General features: G+C 45.7%; 2 protein-coding genes across 2 annotated transcripts; one reads left to right on the top strand and one right to left on the bottom strand.

The window, feature by feature from the left end:
* Positions 1 to 504: 504 nt before the first annotated feature.
* On the top strand, positions 505 to 2255 carry LOC125536484 (uncharacterized). The gene is made up of 3 exons (XM_048699711.2): positions 505 to 676; positions 800 to 980; positions 1993 to 2255. The coding sequence occupies exons 1-3, from the start codon at positions 628 to 630 to the stop codon at positions 2036 to 2038; spliced, it is 276 nt and encodes a 91-aa protein (XP_048555668.1). The 5' UTR covers positions 505 to 627; the 3' UTR covers positions 2039 to 2255.
* An 804-nt stretch (positions 2256 to 3059) lies between these two features.
* On the bottom strand, positions 3060 to 10657 carry LOC125536482 (putative amino-acid acetyltransferase NAGS2, chloroplastic). The gene is made up of 10 exons (XM_048699710.2): positions 10241 to 10657; positions 9490 to 9577; positions 8155 to 8363; positions 7775 to 7926; positions 7074 to 7461; positions 6336 to 6433; positions 5638 to 5749; positions 5375 to 5534; positions 4462 to 4534; positions 3060 to 3755 (listed from the first exon to the last, which is right to left on the bottom strand). Exons 1-10 carry the CDS (start codon positions 10550 to 10552, stop codon positions 3602 to 3604), a joined length of 1746 nt encoding a protein of 581 aa, XP_048555667.2. The 5' UTR covers positions 10553 to 10657; the 3' UTR covers positions 3060 to 3601.
* Between the last annotated feature and the right edge of the window lie 1447 nt (positions 10658 to 12104).

Genomic DNA, 12104 nt, shown 5'->3' on the forward strand with positions numbered 1-12104 from the left:
TTAATTAAGAGATGATCAAAATAAGTCATTATACATCTTTTTATTTTTTATTTAGCTTACGTGGCGGACTTAAAATAAGGCTGCCTTATCAACAATCATACATGCCGTAAACCAAAATATGGTTGGATGGTTAAAAGGGCGGTGATATACTCTGCTCACAATAGTTCAAATACCAAACTTGACATTAATGCTTACATTTTGCTGGATTTATTCCAGGTCTTTTAGCGATGTGCGTTCAGTTGATAGAAGACTACACGCTTGGCGGGTGCACCGAAGGAAAAGGAACCAAATCAGGCACCTCCTACCCACATTTGCCAAAAGGATATAACCAGGCAACCATAAATTCACCCGGCCCGGGCGACGCGTTCTGGTGGCAACGGGCAGGCAAGTGCGCGCCGCGGCGAGACCCGGGCCGGGCAAACGCGTCACGCGGCCCCACCAAGCAGGCCCATGCGCCCACGTTCGGGACGCGGTTTGGCGAATTCCGCTATATAAAAACCACCTGACCCGACGCCCACCAAATCACCCAAACCCCAGCGCCTCAAACAAAGCCCCGCTGCGCGTGCCCCGATCGCCGCGAGGAACCAGCGAGAGACCCCGGAGCCAGAGGAGGAGGAGGAGGAGGAGATGAGCTACTACAACCAGCAGCCGCCCGTCGGCGCCCCGCCGCCGCAAGGTGCGCACCCCGTTGTCGATTCCCGTCTCCATCCGTGCCCATCGATTCTCTTTTCCTTTCCTGCGCGGTGCTCCTTTCCTCTTTTTGTGCTGAATCTCGGCCTGTGAATCTTTGAATCCTCAGGGTACGGGGACAAGGGCGGCTACCCGCCGCCGGGGTACCCTCCGGCCGGCTACCCGCCCCCGGCGCAGGGCTACCCGCCAGCCGGCTACCCCCAGCAGGGCTACCCGCCGCAGTACGCGCAGCAGCCGCCGCCCCACCAGCAGCAGCAGCAGAGCAGCGGGCCTTCCTTCATGGAGGGATGGTAAGCTCCTCGTCCCATCCCCTCGATTTTCCCTGCCTGCGGTGTCCCGAGTGCTAGATTAGATTCAAAGTCGGCCCGCGGCTTGTCTGGAGGGCTGGATTTCATGATCGGCCGGGTCAGATCTGCCCGGGCACGCCGGCGGCGACCCTCTTCCCCGTCGGTGGCCGTCTCGCGCACGTTTGCTTGGGTGGTGGGGACCGCGACTTGACGCGTGAGCGAACCCTCGGGAAAGGGCGAGAGAGAGAGCAGTCGCGGTCTCGACGACGTGTCGGTCGCTCCACTCAAAGCGGCGAGGGGTTGTCTCGTCCCTCATGCCGTGACATAAACCATCCGATCTTGAAATCGACGGCTCGGATGCAAGTCAAAGCCATCTGTTGTGTAGCCAGCAGCCAGCACTAACCGAAAAAAATGCGTCTCCGCGGTCACGATTTCCGGGAGGCGTCTCACATGTGTTTTGGACTGGCATTTTGAGATAAGATCAGGAAATGTTGGTGGTAGTATAGAAATAGGCTTTCGTTTCTTTAGATTAGATTCCTTCGGGACGACGCAACCTGGGAATCGGGAATTAATATTTCCGTTGACGACGCGGTACTACTACCAAAGAACGGCTATCCTCTGACCCAAGATTATCAACCAGCTTTATTGCAGTACTAATTACGTAGATGCTCACGCACTAACTGTTTATACTCTCACGAAGAACGGCTCTCCTCTCACCGGAGATTCTTGATCAGCTTGATTACAGTACTAATTATGTTGATGCTCGCGCACTAACTGTCAGTATATACTAGTGTGTATATACTAGTGTCAAAACCGTTCTTATATTATGGGATGGAGGGAGTAGAACAGTTGAAAATTGCATGCATGGTTGAGCATTTCGAATTCGCATAATGTTTCATTATGCCGGCCATAGGCATATACCTGTTCCAAATGCTGTCAGTATATTATGCAGCTACTTTATCCTGCCTTGGATGTTGTGTCTCATGATTCCCTCGTGATATTTTGTTTGCGACAGCCTGGCCGCCCTTTGCTGCTGCTGTCTCCTGGACGCCTGCTTCTGAGGAGGGAGGGAGGGAGGAAGACGACGATCAACTTCGTGCAACTGGGACTGAGCTATCCTTCTCTGACGGAGAAATGCTGCTAGTAGCTTAATTATTATTTCTCGTCGGGCATTATCGCCTCCTTTGTTTGATCCATGTTTATGAACCTCTCTGCATTTCAACTATTCGCTTGGTTGTCGACTGATGATTATGTTATGCCTGGTGCCTTCCGTGTGTATATTGTGTCGGTTTATCCGTCTCTGGTGGTGGAATTCAACTCGCGTCTCGCGGTTGTGGTGTTCAAATTGATTTTTCTGGCACGTCTCCATCGATACTCGCGGTTTAGCCGTCGGGTTAAGTCTGAGGTTTTGACTGGACTGTACTTTATCCGATTCTTCCAATCTCACCTCGCAGAGCCCGCAGGAATTCTTGCCGTGCTATAGATTACCCACTCCCTTGCATGCATTAGTCCAACACTAACAATCCAACCGTCTTCGTGGCAAGTAAAGAGTGCAGTGATTGTTTCGTTGAAGCCTTGGTCTGTTTTCCATGACCTAAGGGATGATGTGAGCGCCATCTATTCAAAGCGTCGACGCTAAGCAAGCAAAGAACAAGCACGCCATCTATACAGGCACTGGTCGACGTGTAATCCCTCTTATCTATTACCGGATGATGATGACATTTTGTTTTAGATTCTCACACTGATGATGACATTACATTGCCTAATTCCACATCGTGTGTCCGTCACGCCCAACAATGAAGGCACCCACCACCTTGGGCAGTACAGCACAGTGCACCAGCATATGCATGTGCTCCGGGTCTTTAAAATGGAATATATCCAATCCAACCATGAAATTTATTCCTCTCCGGCTCGCTGCCGGCTCGAAAGGATGCGTGCTGCCAACTGCAAGCTAATTTCGGCATGCAGGCACGCATGTGCGGTGCATATCAGCATCTGATAAGTTGGCAAACCTCCACGTGAAGTATCCCATTTGATTTGTTCTCCGGAGCAGCAAAACACTTTTGCTTCTCAATCCAGGCAAAAGGAAATCACCATAGGAATCAAACATTGCAGGAATCAAGCACCAGGTTCACATTTTCAAGCTTTTACATCGAAATCTTGATGGATGCAAAAGAAAGAAAACCGCCAATCTATCTGGCGTGTGCACTTATTTTTCCAGAAGCATAACGAGTGATTTGCCGTCCACCAAGAGCTCATACTTTCCATTACCATTTTCCTTTCAGAGTACTCTTATGTGTAGAATATGTCCCGTCAGTGAACAGGACGATTCAATCAGGGGGGTAGCACATGCATACCTCCATTTGGTATCATCAATTGCTTTTCCTGGGAAGCATCATTATATTGCTTGCTGATGGTTTCTGTATAGAATTTCCTCTGGTATTTGTTCTCCGTTGTGGCACAAAGTGCCTTTTTTACATCCATGTAAGTAAAAGAAAATTTTAAAGCCGCTATCACAGGCTGCAGTTATATTTCTATCTGAAATTACAACTAACATATAAAAGCCTTGATGTAACCAGTGCAGATATCTCGTCTGACTCTCACCAAATTCTTTGGAAGTCCTGTCATCTGCCAGCAAAATTGTTGACAGGGACACCAGCATGCTTTGGCTGGAGCTGCTTTATATAATATTTTGATCCACGTGACAGATTGATGCGTTTTCTTCTCTGCTCAGGAATAGATTCGATCGAACACTCTGAGAAGCCACGTCGCACAAACCTGCATCGTTTCAAATTAAGCACAAGCAAACATATGAAAAGCTGAATCAATGTCTATTTCCCATGTGATTGATCATTGCACTTCATCATTCACTGGAGTGTGTAACAGGTCCAAAGGGCTCCCCAACAAGTTTTTTTCTAGGTCAAGAGAGAAACAACACAACCGCATGCGCTATGATACAAGTAACAAGCTCTCCAGTAGAACAGATTGTTTCTTCACCAAAAGAACTTAACCCCGCCAATAGATTTTGGTGGACTGAATTTACAAACAACTGGCCTCAAACAGCATGTTTGGTTGTTCCATGCAACTAGTGTTAGCAACAATGTTACTTTTTGTTGCAGAAACAACTTTATTCTCTCATGTTCTCTTGTCTACATGAACAAAATGCTAAAGTGGCACCCTCTAAGAAATGGCTGAGGTGTGCTATTAGAGATGTCCTAATGAAATCAGGTGAAAGAAATTAACAAATCTACACCCAAGAAAGACCATGAAACTAAACTTGGACCATAGGAACCTTTCTCAATGAAACTTGGGATTTAATAGAGCCTAGTGCTTTGAACATCTCTAAGACTGGCATGATGTTCGAACTTGAGCTAACTGATAACTTAATGTCTGCACTAAGATAATAGAGAGGTGAACCATTTTTCCTTGGTCGTGGGATATGAAACCGCTATAAATAAGCCAAGAGGAGGATATAGGTACATACCAATCGGCTGTACGTGTAGTAAGCAAGAACAGTTTGCCAAGACCAAGGGATAATGCCTCCTTCTCAATGTAATCTGAAACATAACCACAACCACAAATAAAAAAAGTGTGTAATATCCTTTCTAGTAGAAACTAACACCGGCAGGTGGGAGCTATTTTAATATTTCTGAGAATACGAGAGAAAAATCACCAGATTAACATTCTGATTTCTGGCCATCGCCATCAGATGGTTAGTGGCAGACTTGCTAGTTAACAAGGAACTCACTCATCGCCATTTTCTTTTATGGTAGTTTTTTCTCCATCATTTTAATCAGATTTCTGGCTATCATCGTCAGATGGTTAGTAGTACACTAGCTAGTTCGAAAAGGGACTCCCTCACCACCATATTCTTTGATGTGGTTTCTTTTCTATCTTTTTAATCTTTTTGAGTTGATATATGTGTACGACAAAGGAGCCAACTGGGCACAGTGAAACATGTGCGTGTCCATGTGCTTTGGGGAAAAGCTATGGCTGGAACAGGAGTTGCATCAACCAATCAAAAATAGTAAATTCCGCTAAGTCAGCTCTATCGCTAACAGTTTTGTTTTTATGAAATGACACCCCAATTTGTTTCGAAAACCAGTCAACTGCATACCTCAACATGGATCCATGAATTTTAAGATTAAACATATCGATGTAAAACATTGCGAATGTTAAAGATCAGGCTACAGAACATTATCAAGAAGAAACAAAATTGTGCTAACCCTGTATTTCTTAGCTATAGCACAGCTCAATACCACCAGACATACACTAATATGGGTGAATCTTTCCAGAGTATATTATGCAATAGAACACCATCTTTGAAACTTCAAGTGGCAACAAGTCAGTTGCTACTTTTAGAACAACAAAAATAATGCATGTGGCAATGAACTTACCAAGCAACTTATCCCCCAGACCTCTTCCTCGGCATTCTTCAGATACAGCAATTGCAGCAACTTCACCAGATTTGTCCTCAGGAAATGGAAAGAGAGCAGCACATGCAATGACTGAACCATCTCTTTCAACAACGTAGAATGAATACAACGCTTCAAGAAGCTGAAGAGACGTTGGAAAAAAGAAACATTTTAGCACTACTATGTACTAACTATGAAGAGAATGAAGCACTCATTATATCAGATTCCTCAAAATCTTAACACACCTCTTTATCTGTTCTTCGCACTAAAACACCAGATTCCTCTAGTGGGTAGATAAGTTTTCTTATGCCAGGAAGATCTTCCTCCGTCGCCATTCTTGTTCCTTCATAAACATCCCTGAAAACATGTGATAGGTAGGACATGAATCTTGACTATGATAGCTTGTACAGCCTAGATTCCAAAAGACCTTTATGTACAAAGAATACCATGGTGAAGTATTCGTTTCAGAAACACGTTTGATATGTATCTTCAGCTTTGACATATATTATGGATTAATGCTAAACTTGCAAAAGGATCTACTGGCTGCTGACATGAATAGCAACAACATAGAAGTTGTAGTGTCTTGGGTCTGAAACACATAGTTAATTATTTTTTCCTTTACCTTGTCAACCAGTCCAAGCCAGCTCACAAGTAGATATTTTTTTATCAGTATAGTAATACTCTATACTATGTTGAAACTGCTATAGAGGCATCTAATTTCTCACATGCTAGTGTTTCTACCAGGAATCAAGAATAAGAAAAAGAAAGATATTAATGAGTTTATGAGATGCATCCAAGTCAATAGAAGGATAAAGCAGGCATGGGAGCATTGGTTGTGTACTGGACCTAGAATTTGATTTGTGCATTGTTGGCTTTCAATATAAGCCAGGCTGAATGCCTTTCAACTAAATAAGAAAATGAAAAGAAAAGACGTTAAGAATACCTCGCAATCATTGTCCCAGCACCATCTCTTGTAAACAACTCTAATAGCAGTGATCCATCAACTGTACCATCTATGATATGCACTCTTTGAACACCACCCTGGCATAAGGAAGAAATAAATGTATATAGACAAATTTAAGTGATAGAGACTGTCATGGAACTTTGCAGCTTACGCTTTGTTAGGAACATGGTTTGAATATTTCACTGTTTGAAGGAATATTTCTTGCTTTATTGAAAGAGCAAACACAAGTATCACACGCATGCCACCTTCTACTCAAACCACACTCAAGCTTTAGATACACGGATACTACTGTACTGTAGTCCTCAGCACGGACATCGACCCAACCTACAGCAAGATAGTGATGCACTACAGTTCAAAAAAAAAGATAGTGATGCACTAAGATAGGGTACTCCTTATGTCGTTCAATGTGCCAGCTTTCTCAGATCTGACAAGACGTTACGTGACACTAGTATTGCTTCAACAGGATTGCTGCCACACTTCAAGCCATGTGGATCCAATAAGACAGAGGTGCATAGCAGCATGACACTGATACAATAGCAATAGCTACATTCAACAGGAACAACAATGCAAATGGCAAATGCAGAAAACAATGTTGCTACTTCGTCGAGGACACCATTTCAAAAACAAAGATGTGTTCATCTTATGCTCTGTAGAAAACTAGTAGATCTTAAAGCAGAAACATAATAAAAAATATCGCGTGGAAGGTACGCCACTTACATGGCATACATAAGCAGCTGCAGCCAACTCAGAAAGATAGCCATTTGACCTGCTTAATCGCTCTTCACCACCAATAGCAAACCCTTGCTCACCAGAACAAATACCATTTCCATTGTTAAAACCCAAACCGTTTTGAAAAGAAGCAGCGTACCCATTAAGATGCCCCTTTCTGTTCAAAGATGGTTCATGGTCCTCCTCATCAACAACCTTGACATAATTTGCAGCAATATCACTTTGCTTAGCACGCTTTCTAATCAACACATCAGCTTCCTCCAGAGACATGAAATGAATGACTCGTCCATTCTCATCAAATATCTGACCATCCACAACGCAGATAAGTTTATCCGCCTCTATGGCTAAGGCACATGCGGTGGCTACTTCGTAAGTGCTGAATGTTAAAAACAAGGAAAATTAATCTGTTTAGTAGGTTACCCACAATATATACAAATTACAGAGAGAGAAAAATTATGGTGTAGTTATTTAGCAATTTTCAAGTAAAACAGGAAATTCACACTCACACATACTCCCTCCGTCCCATAATGTAGGACATTTTTTGACACAACATTAGTGTCAAAAAACGTCTTACATTATGAGACGGAGGGAGTATTTCTCATAATATATGCATAATTTAGAGAATCAATGCAAGCATATAATCATTAGAAAATCTTGAAACTGAACAACTGGTAGAGAAAATAACATACTTGCAATTTAGAACTTCTCCTGAGCTCGAGTATCCCATATTGCTCACAACAACAATGCTATCACTATCAAGCCTTTCTTTTATCCGTGCAACATCTATTTTCTTAACTTCACCAGTAAATCCGTAATCAACACCATGAACTACCCCTCTTCTCTGCCAAAGAAAATTAGTTGCATAAACTCAGTATTGCAGGACCTCCAGCCGACTGAAGTTCAGTAGAAGATAAGAGGTAAAAAAAATGTAGAGGAATAAACAGAAATAGCACGCAAGGAGGCACATAGACACTCAAATGCCTAAATGCAGAACTAGATGATGGATACGGCTCACAGTACTACAGCTGTCTCCAATCTCAAATATTTTACTACAGCTATAAATATTCACCTTAGCACCAAGGAAATTGCCACTTGCAACATTATCCACAAGACCATGCCAGTGACCAATAACACCATGTCTACGGAGGTTTAACATTGGAGGGCCAGGAGAGAGCTTTGCTTCTATTGTTAACCTTATTCTGCCAGCTGCCTCCATCGCAGCTTCTAGTGAATCAGAATCGGTAACTCGGTACTGACCAACATACTTAGCCTTCCTTCCTACAGCAAGTTTCATAAGATGAGAATATGCAGGAACAGGAAAAATACTAGAAATATAGTTCAAAGAAGAATAAAGCCTGCATTAGAAAATGTAAAGGACAAGAATAGTGAAGAAACTTATTGTTCACATCATCATCGGAGTATTTCCACCAATCCACCTGAGTTGTTACTGAAGTCATGCCAAATCAGCATTTAGGAAATGTGGAGGAGAAAAGATGAGGGGAGATGGTGAATTCGTTACTCTATGAGGGAAACAGCCTGGCTCTCCAAACAAGACACTAGTAACAAGCATATGGTCTCCTGGAGAGACCCTTGTTACTAAGAAAACTCATCTTGTGGGCTCCACAACATTGAATGTAGTTTTATCTTACTAAAAGGTCTAAGTCACTGGCGGAGCTATTGCAAGGCTGAATGGGCCATGGCCCGCCCAGCCCATGGGGTTTGTACACTTTACATTGATTTCCCGGGCCTTAAAACAATAGCCCAGAGGCAGTTTTCTTGTGTGTGGCTCGCCCATCTTTTGGTGGCAAGCTCTGCCACTGGTCTAAGTAACAACCTATTGGAGGGTTTGATACTATTGAAGTATTGATGAGTTCAGATATTCCCTCTTCTCTTCGCAATGAGCTTAGTAACAAATTGTTGGGGATGCTCTCACCTACCAATGGTCTAATAAGTCGCTGCTGTCATCAAATGTGACTCGTCAAATTCTACGCATGTAAGCAGCAGTTTAGACATAGTCCCTGTTTCACAATCACTCTACAGATCACATTTGGAAGTGTCGCGGAAGCTTTGTGGTGGGGAGTGGGGCAGAAGTGATGAAATAAATTACATACTTCTCAAAGAGATAGAGTTTGCTAGAAAGGTATCATGGTGCTGTTGGAAAATGTGTTCAGATGTGTTTCTGCTCATCCAGCATAATCGCGTGCTTCAGAAACTAAGTTATCTTTAAGTTTTTATTAGGTAACTTTATTATATGCTGAAGGTCCCTTAAACATTGTGTTGTAAACTTTAATAAATAGATAAAACCATAGATGGGAAAGTAAGAACAAATATACAATTGTTAGTAGCATAAGGATGATCAGGTATGAGTGATAGAAGACTGGTGTACTACATGTGCAGAACTAACCTCTTTCCGACAATAGTTTATCAATCTGGACATGTGTTCCCGGAACAAGAACAAAGTTAATGCCAAGACCATGAAGTAGTGAAATATCCTGCATGTGATTGAAAATGTAATATTCCCTAAATAACTAGAAAATGTAAGGAATCCATAATGATGTGAACTTTATGACAACAAAATACGATAAATCTATGCAGCATAACAGTAGCACCTAAGCCCAGTCACATGACTAAAAAAAAATCTCATACTCCTGCCAGGAAAACCAGTGATTTTGACTCTTTTTTCCTAGTAACATTGGGGCCATTTATAGTCTTGAATCCATGTTCGCAGAAGACCCTCATTCCAATTATGTACCAAAAAAACTAAGCTGCTTCTCGTTCTGTCCCTCATTTCTCATCCCCATAAATTAAGTCCAACGAACCCATACTCTTACAACCTGCAGCTGTCGAGTGGCTAGTGGCTACTATACCTTGATTGCTTTCTTTAGATCATTTGCCCATTGATCAAGTCCAATGAACCATATGGTCCATACATCTCACAAAATGTCATAATCTCTAGCTGGCCAATGGATAAACAGTTTTGTTTGAATCACTTGTGATAAAAGTAAGTTATGTTGGATAATTAGAATCGCTACTAAAACAATTCCATGGTTCGGCCCCCCACGGCTAAATGGAAGAATGGCATGCTCTTTCATACGAACAATGAACACGAAAATCCAAAACACTCCAGCTCAGTTCAACTTAAGCAATCATAGTACCTGCAAAATACGGTCCAAGTGTGGCCCCGACACAACCTCGCTGGATATAACGACCACGAAGGTGCTCCCACGATGGCCCCGTATGTACGGCCACGCCTCCCGGAAGAACCCGACGAACTCCTCCCCCGCGCCCACGCCGCCGCCGCCGCCGCCGCCGGGATGGCGAACCGCGCAGCACCGGACGCTGCGCAGACGCCGGCGAGGCGGGGGAAGCCGCAGGCTGCCGGGCGGAAGGCCCCGGGCAGTAGAACCCTGAGCCGACAGCCGCGAGACCCCGCCGGCGAGGCGCGCGGCGGCAACCATAGAGGCCATGTAAGCAAGTGGGCCCACCTACGAACCCTAGGCCTCGTTACTGGGGAAGTGGGGAGGGAAACAGTCCGCGCTCCTGCGGTTTGCGAGTTGCGACGAGTAGGCCGTTGTTTCAGCAAGCGGGTTGGCGCGTAGTTGGACACCAACCAGCAGATCGTTTGGGCCTTAACACGAAACACGAGCTACCTTTGTACGGCTCAGCCCACTGTTATGGCGGGCCGGATGCCCGTCTCTTGTCGCAAAAGAAAAAAGAATGCCTGTCAAGGAATCGCTCCTCGCGCAGGCAACTGAACCGGAACAAAGGTGGCATATGGATATAGATGCCTCGTGACAAAAAATAGTTTGAGCATCTATATTGACTAGTGACACTTTTTTTGTCTATGTATTCACACATGTATTATGTTCCGGTTAATAAAATTCTAGCATGAATAATAAACATTTATCATTATATAAGCAAATAAATAATAACTTTTATTATTGCCTCTAGGGCATATTTCCTTCACTGCCACCGGCGCCGAGCCCGGCAGGAGATGAATACGGTGGTCGTAGACCCGGGCCGGCGGAAGGCCCTGGGGTTCCGCAAAGAGATCACTGTGCTGCTGCAGGAGGTCATCCAACAGCGGATGCTCGGCCTCAGTGGTAGCCGCGCCCAGCTAGAGCGGGGGCGACATTGGGGCGCCTCCAACGCCCTCCCACCGGATGCGGCGGCCGAGGCGCCAGAAGGTCATCGTTAGGGCGTCGAAGTCTCAAAGGATGGGTCCGAGAGTCCGCAAAAAGTCGGCGCCGAGGATGAAGTCGAAGTAGCCCAAGTCGATGCCGGCACAAGTGATGGTGAAGTGCTCGTCGCCGATAGTAATGGGTACGTCCCGAGCGAGCCCATGGCAGCGGAGGCGGTCGCCATTAGCGACGGTGACCCGCAGCTGCTCCCCGCCTGTCGGCTGTAGCTCAAGGCGTCGCATAGTAGCCTCAGGTAGGAAGTTATGTGTAGAACCCGTGTCCAAGAGAGCCACCAGAGTCTCGCCACGGATCGTGACCGGTATAAGCATAGTCTGCTCATTACGGATGCCGAGCAACGCATGAAGGAAGACAACAAGGGCCGTAGCCGGCGCGGGTGCCGGCGCGACCTCGGCGGCGGCTGGGTCACCGAGTCCATCATCGGGGGTATCGTCCTCCGTCTCGTCGACCATCTCCAAGTAGAAGAGGCGCGGGCAGACATGGCCCGGGGCATAGGGTGCGTCACAGTTAAAGCACAGCCCGAGGCGGCGGCGCTCGAGCTGCTCTGCCTCGAAAGGCGCCGGAAGGGCCGCGTCACGGCCGAGGTGGTCGCCGGCGAGGCGGCTGAAGGTGCGGGCGCGGGCGGCGGGGCCGTGGAGGCAGTCGGCTCCCCCGAGGTGCTGTTGGCCGTGTCAAGGCCTGGGCACGCTCCTCGAACGCCCAAGCGTAGTATACGGCCGTCTGTAGGTCCTGGGGCCCCTTCATCTCGATGTCCACGCGGATGTGGTCGAGAAGGCCGCCGACGAAGAGCTCAGCTCGCTGTAGTGCCGTCACCCCTGGT

This window comes from Triticum urartu, chromosome 2A (genome assembly GCF_056163025.1).
Source record: "Triticum urartu cultivar PI428250 chromosome 2A, HENAU_Tu73, whole genome shotgun sequence".
Classification (NCBI taxonomy): domain Eukaryota; kingdom Viridiplantae; phylum Streptophyta; class Magnoliopsida; order Poales; family Poaceae; genus Triticum; species Triticum urartu.

What these genes read in the sequence shown, in the direction of transcription:
- LOC125536484 (XM_048699711.2), top strand. Translation starts at nt 628, where the DNA reads ATGAGCTACTACAACCAGCAGCCGCCCGTCGGCGCCCCGCCGCCGCAA. An exon ending in CGGCGCCCCGCCGCCGCAAG is followed by an intron (nt 677 to 799) that starts GTGCGCACCCCG and finishes TTGAATCCTCAG; the next exon opens with GGTACGGGGACAAGGGCGGC. An exon ending in CCTTCCTTCATGGAGGGATG is followed by an intron (nt 981 to 1,992) that starts GTAAGCTCCTCG and finishes TGTTTGCGACAG; the next exon opens with CCTGGCCGCCCTTTGCTGCT.
- LOC125536482 (XM_048699710.2), bottom strand. Translation starts at nt 10,552, where the DNA reads ATGGCCTCTATGGTTGCCGCCGCGCGCCTCGCCGGCGGGGTCTCGCGG. An exon ending in ACTTGGACCGTATTTTGCAG is followed by an intron (nt 9,578 to 10,240) that starts GTACTATGATTG and finishes AATCACATGCAG; the next exon opens with GATATTTCACTACTTCATGG. An exon ending in GCTGGGACAATGATTGCGAG is followed by an intron (nt 5,750 to 6,335) that starts GTATTCTTAACG and finishes ACATGTTTTCAG; the next exon opens with GGATGTTTATGAAGGAACAA.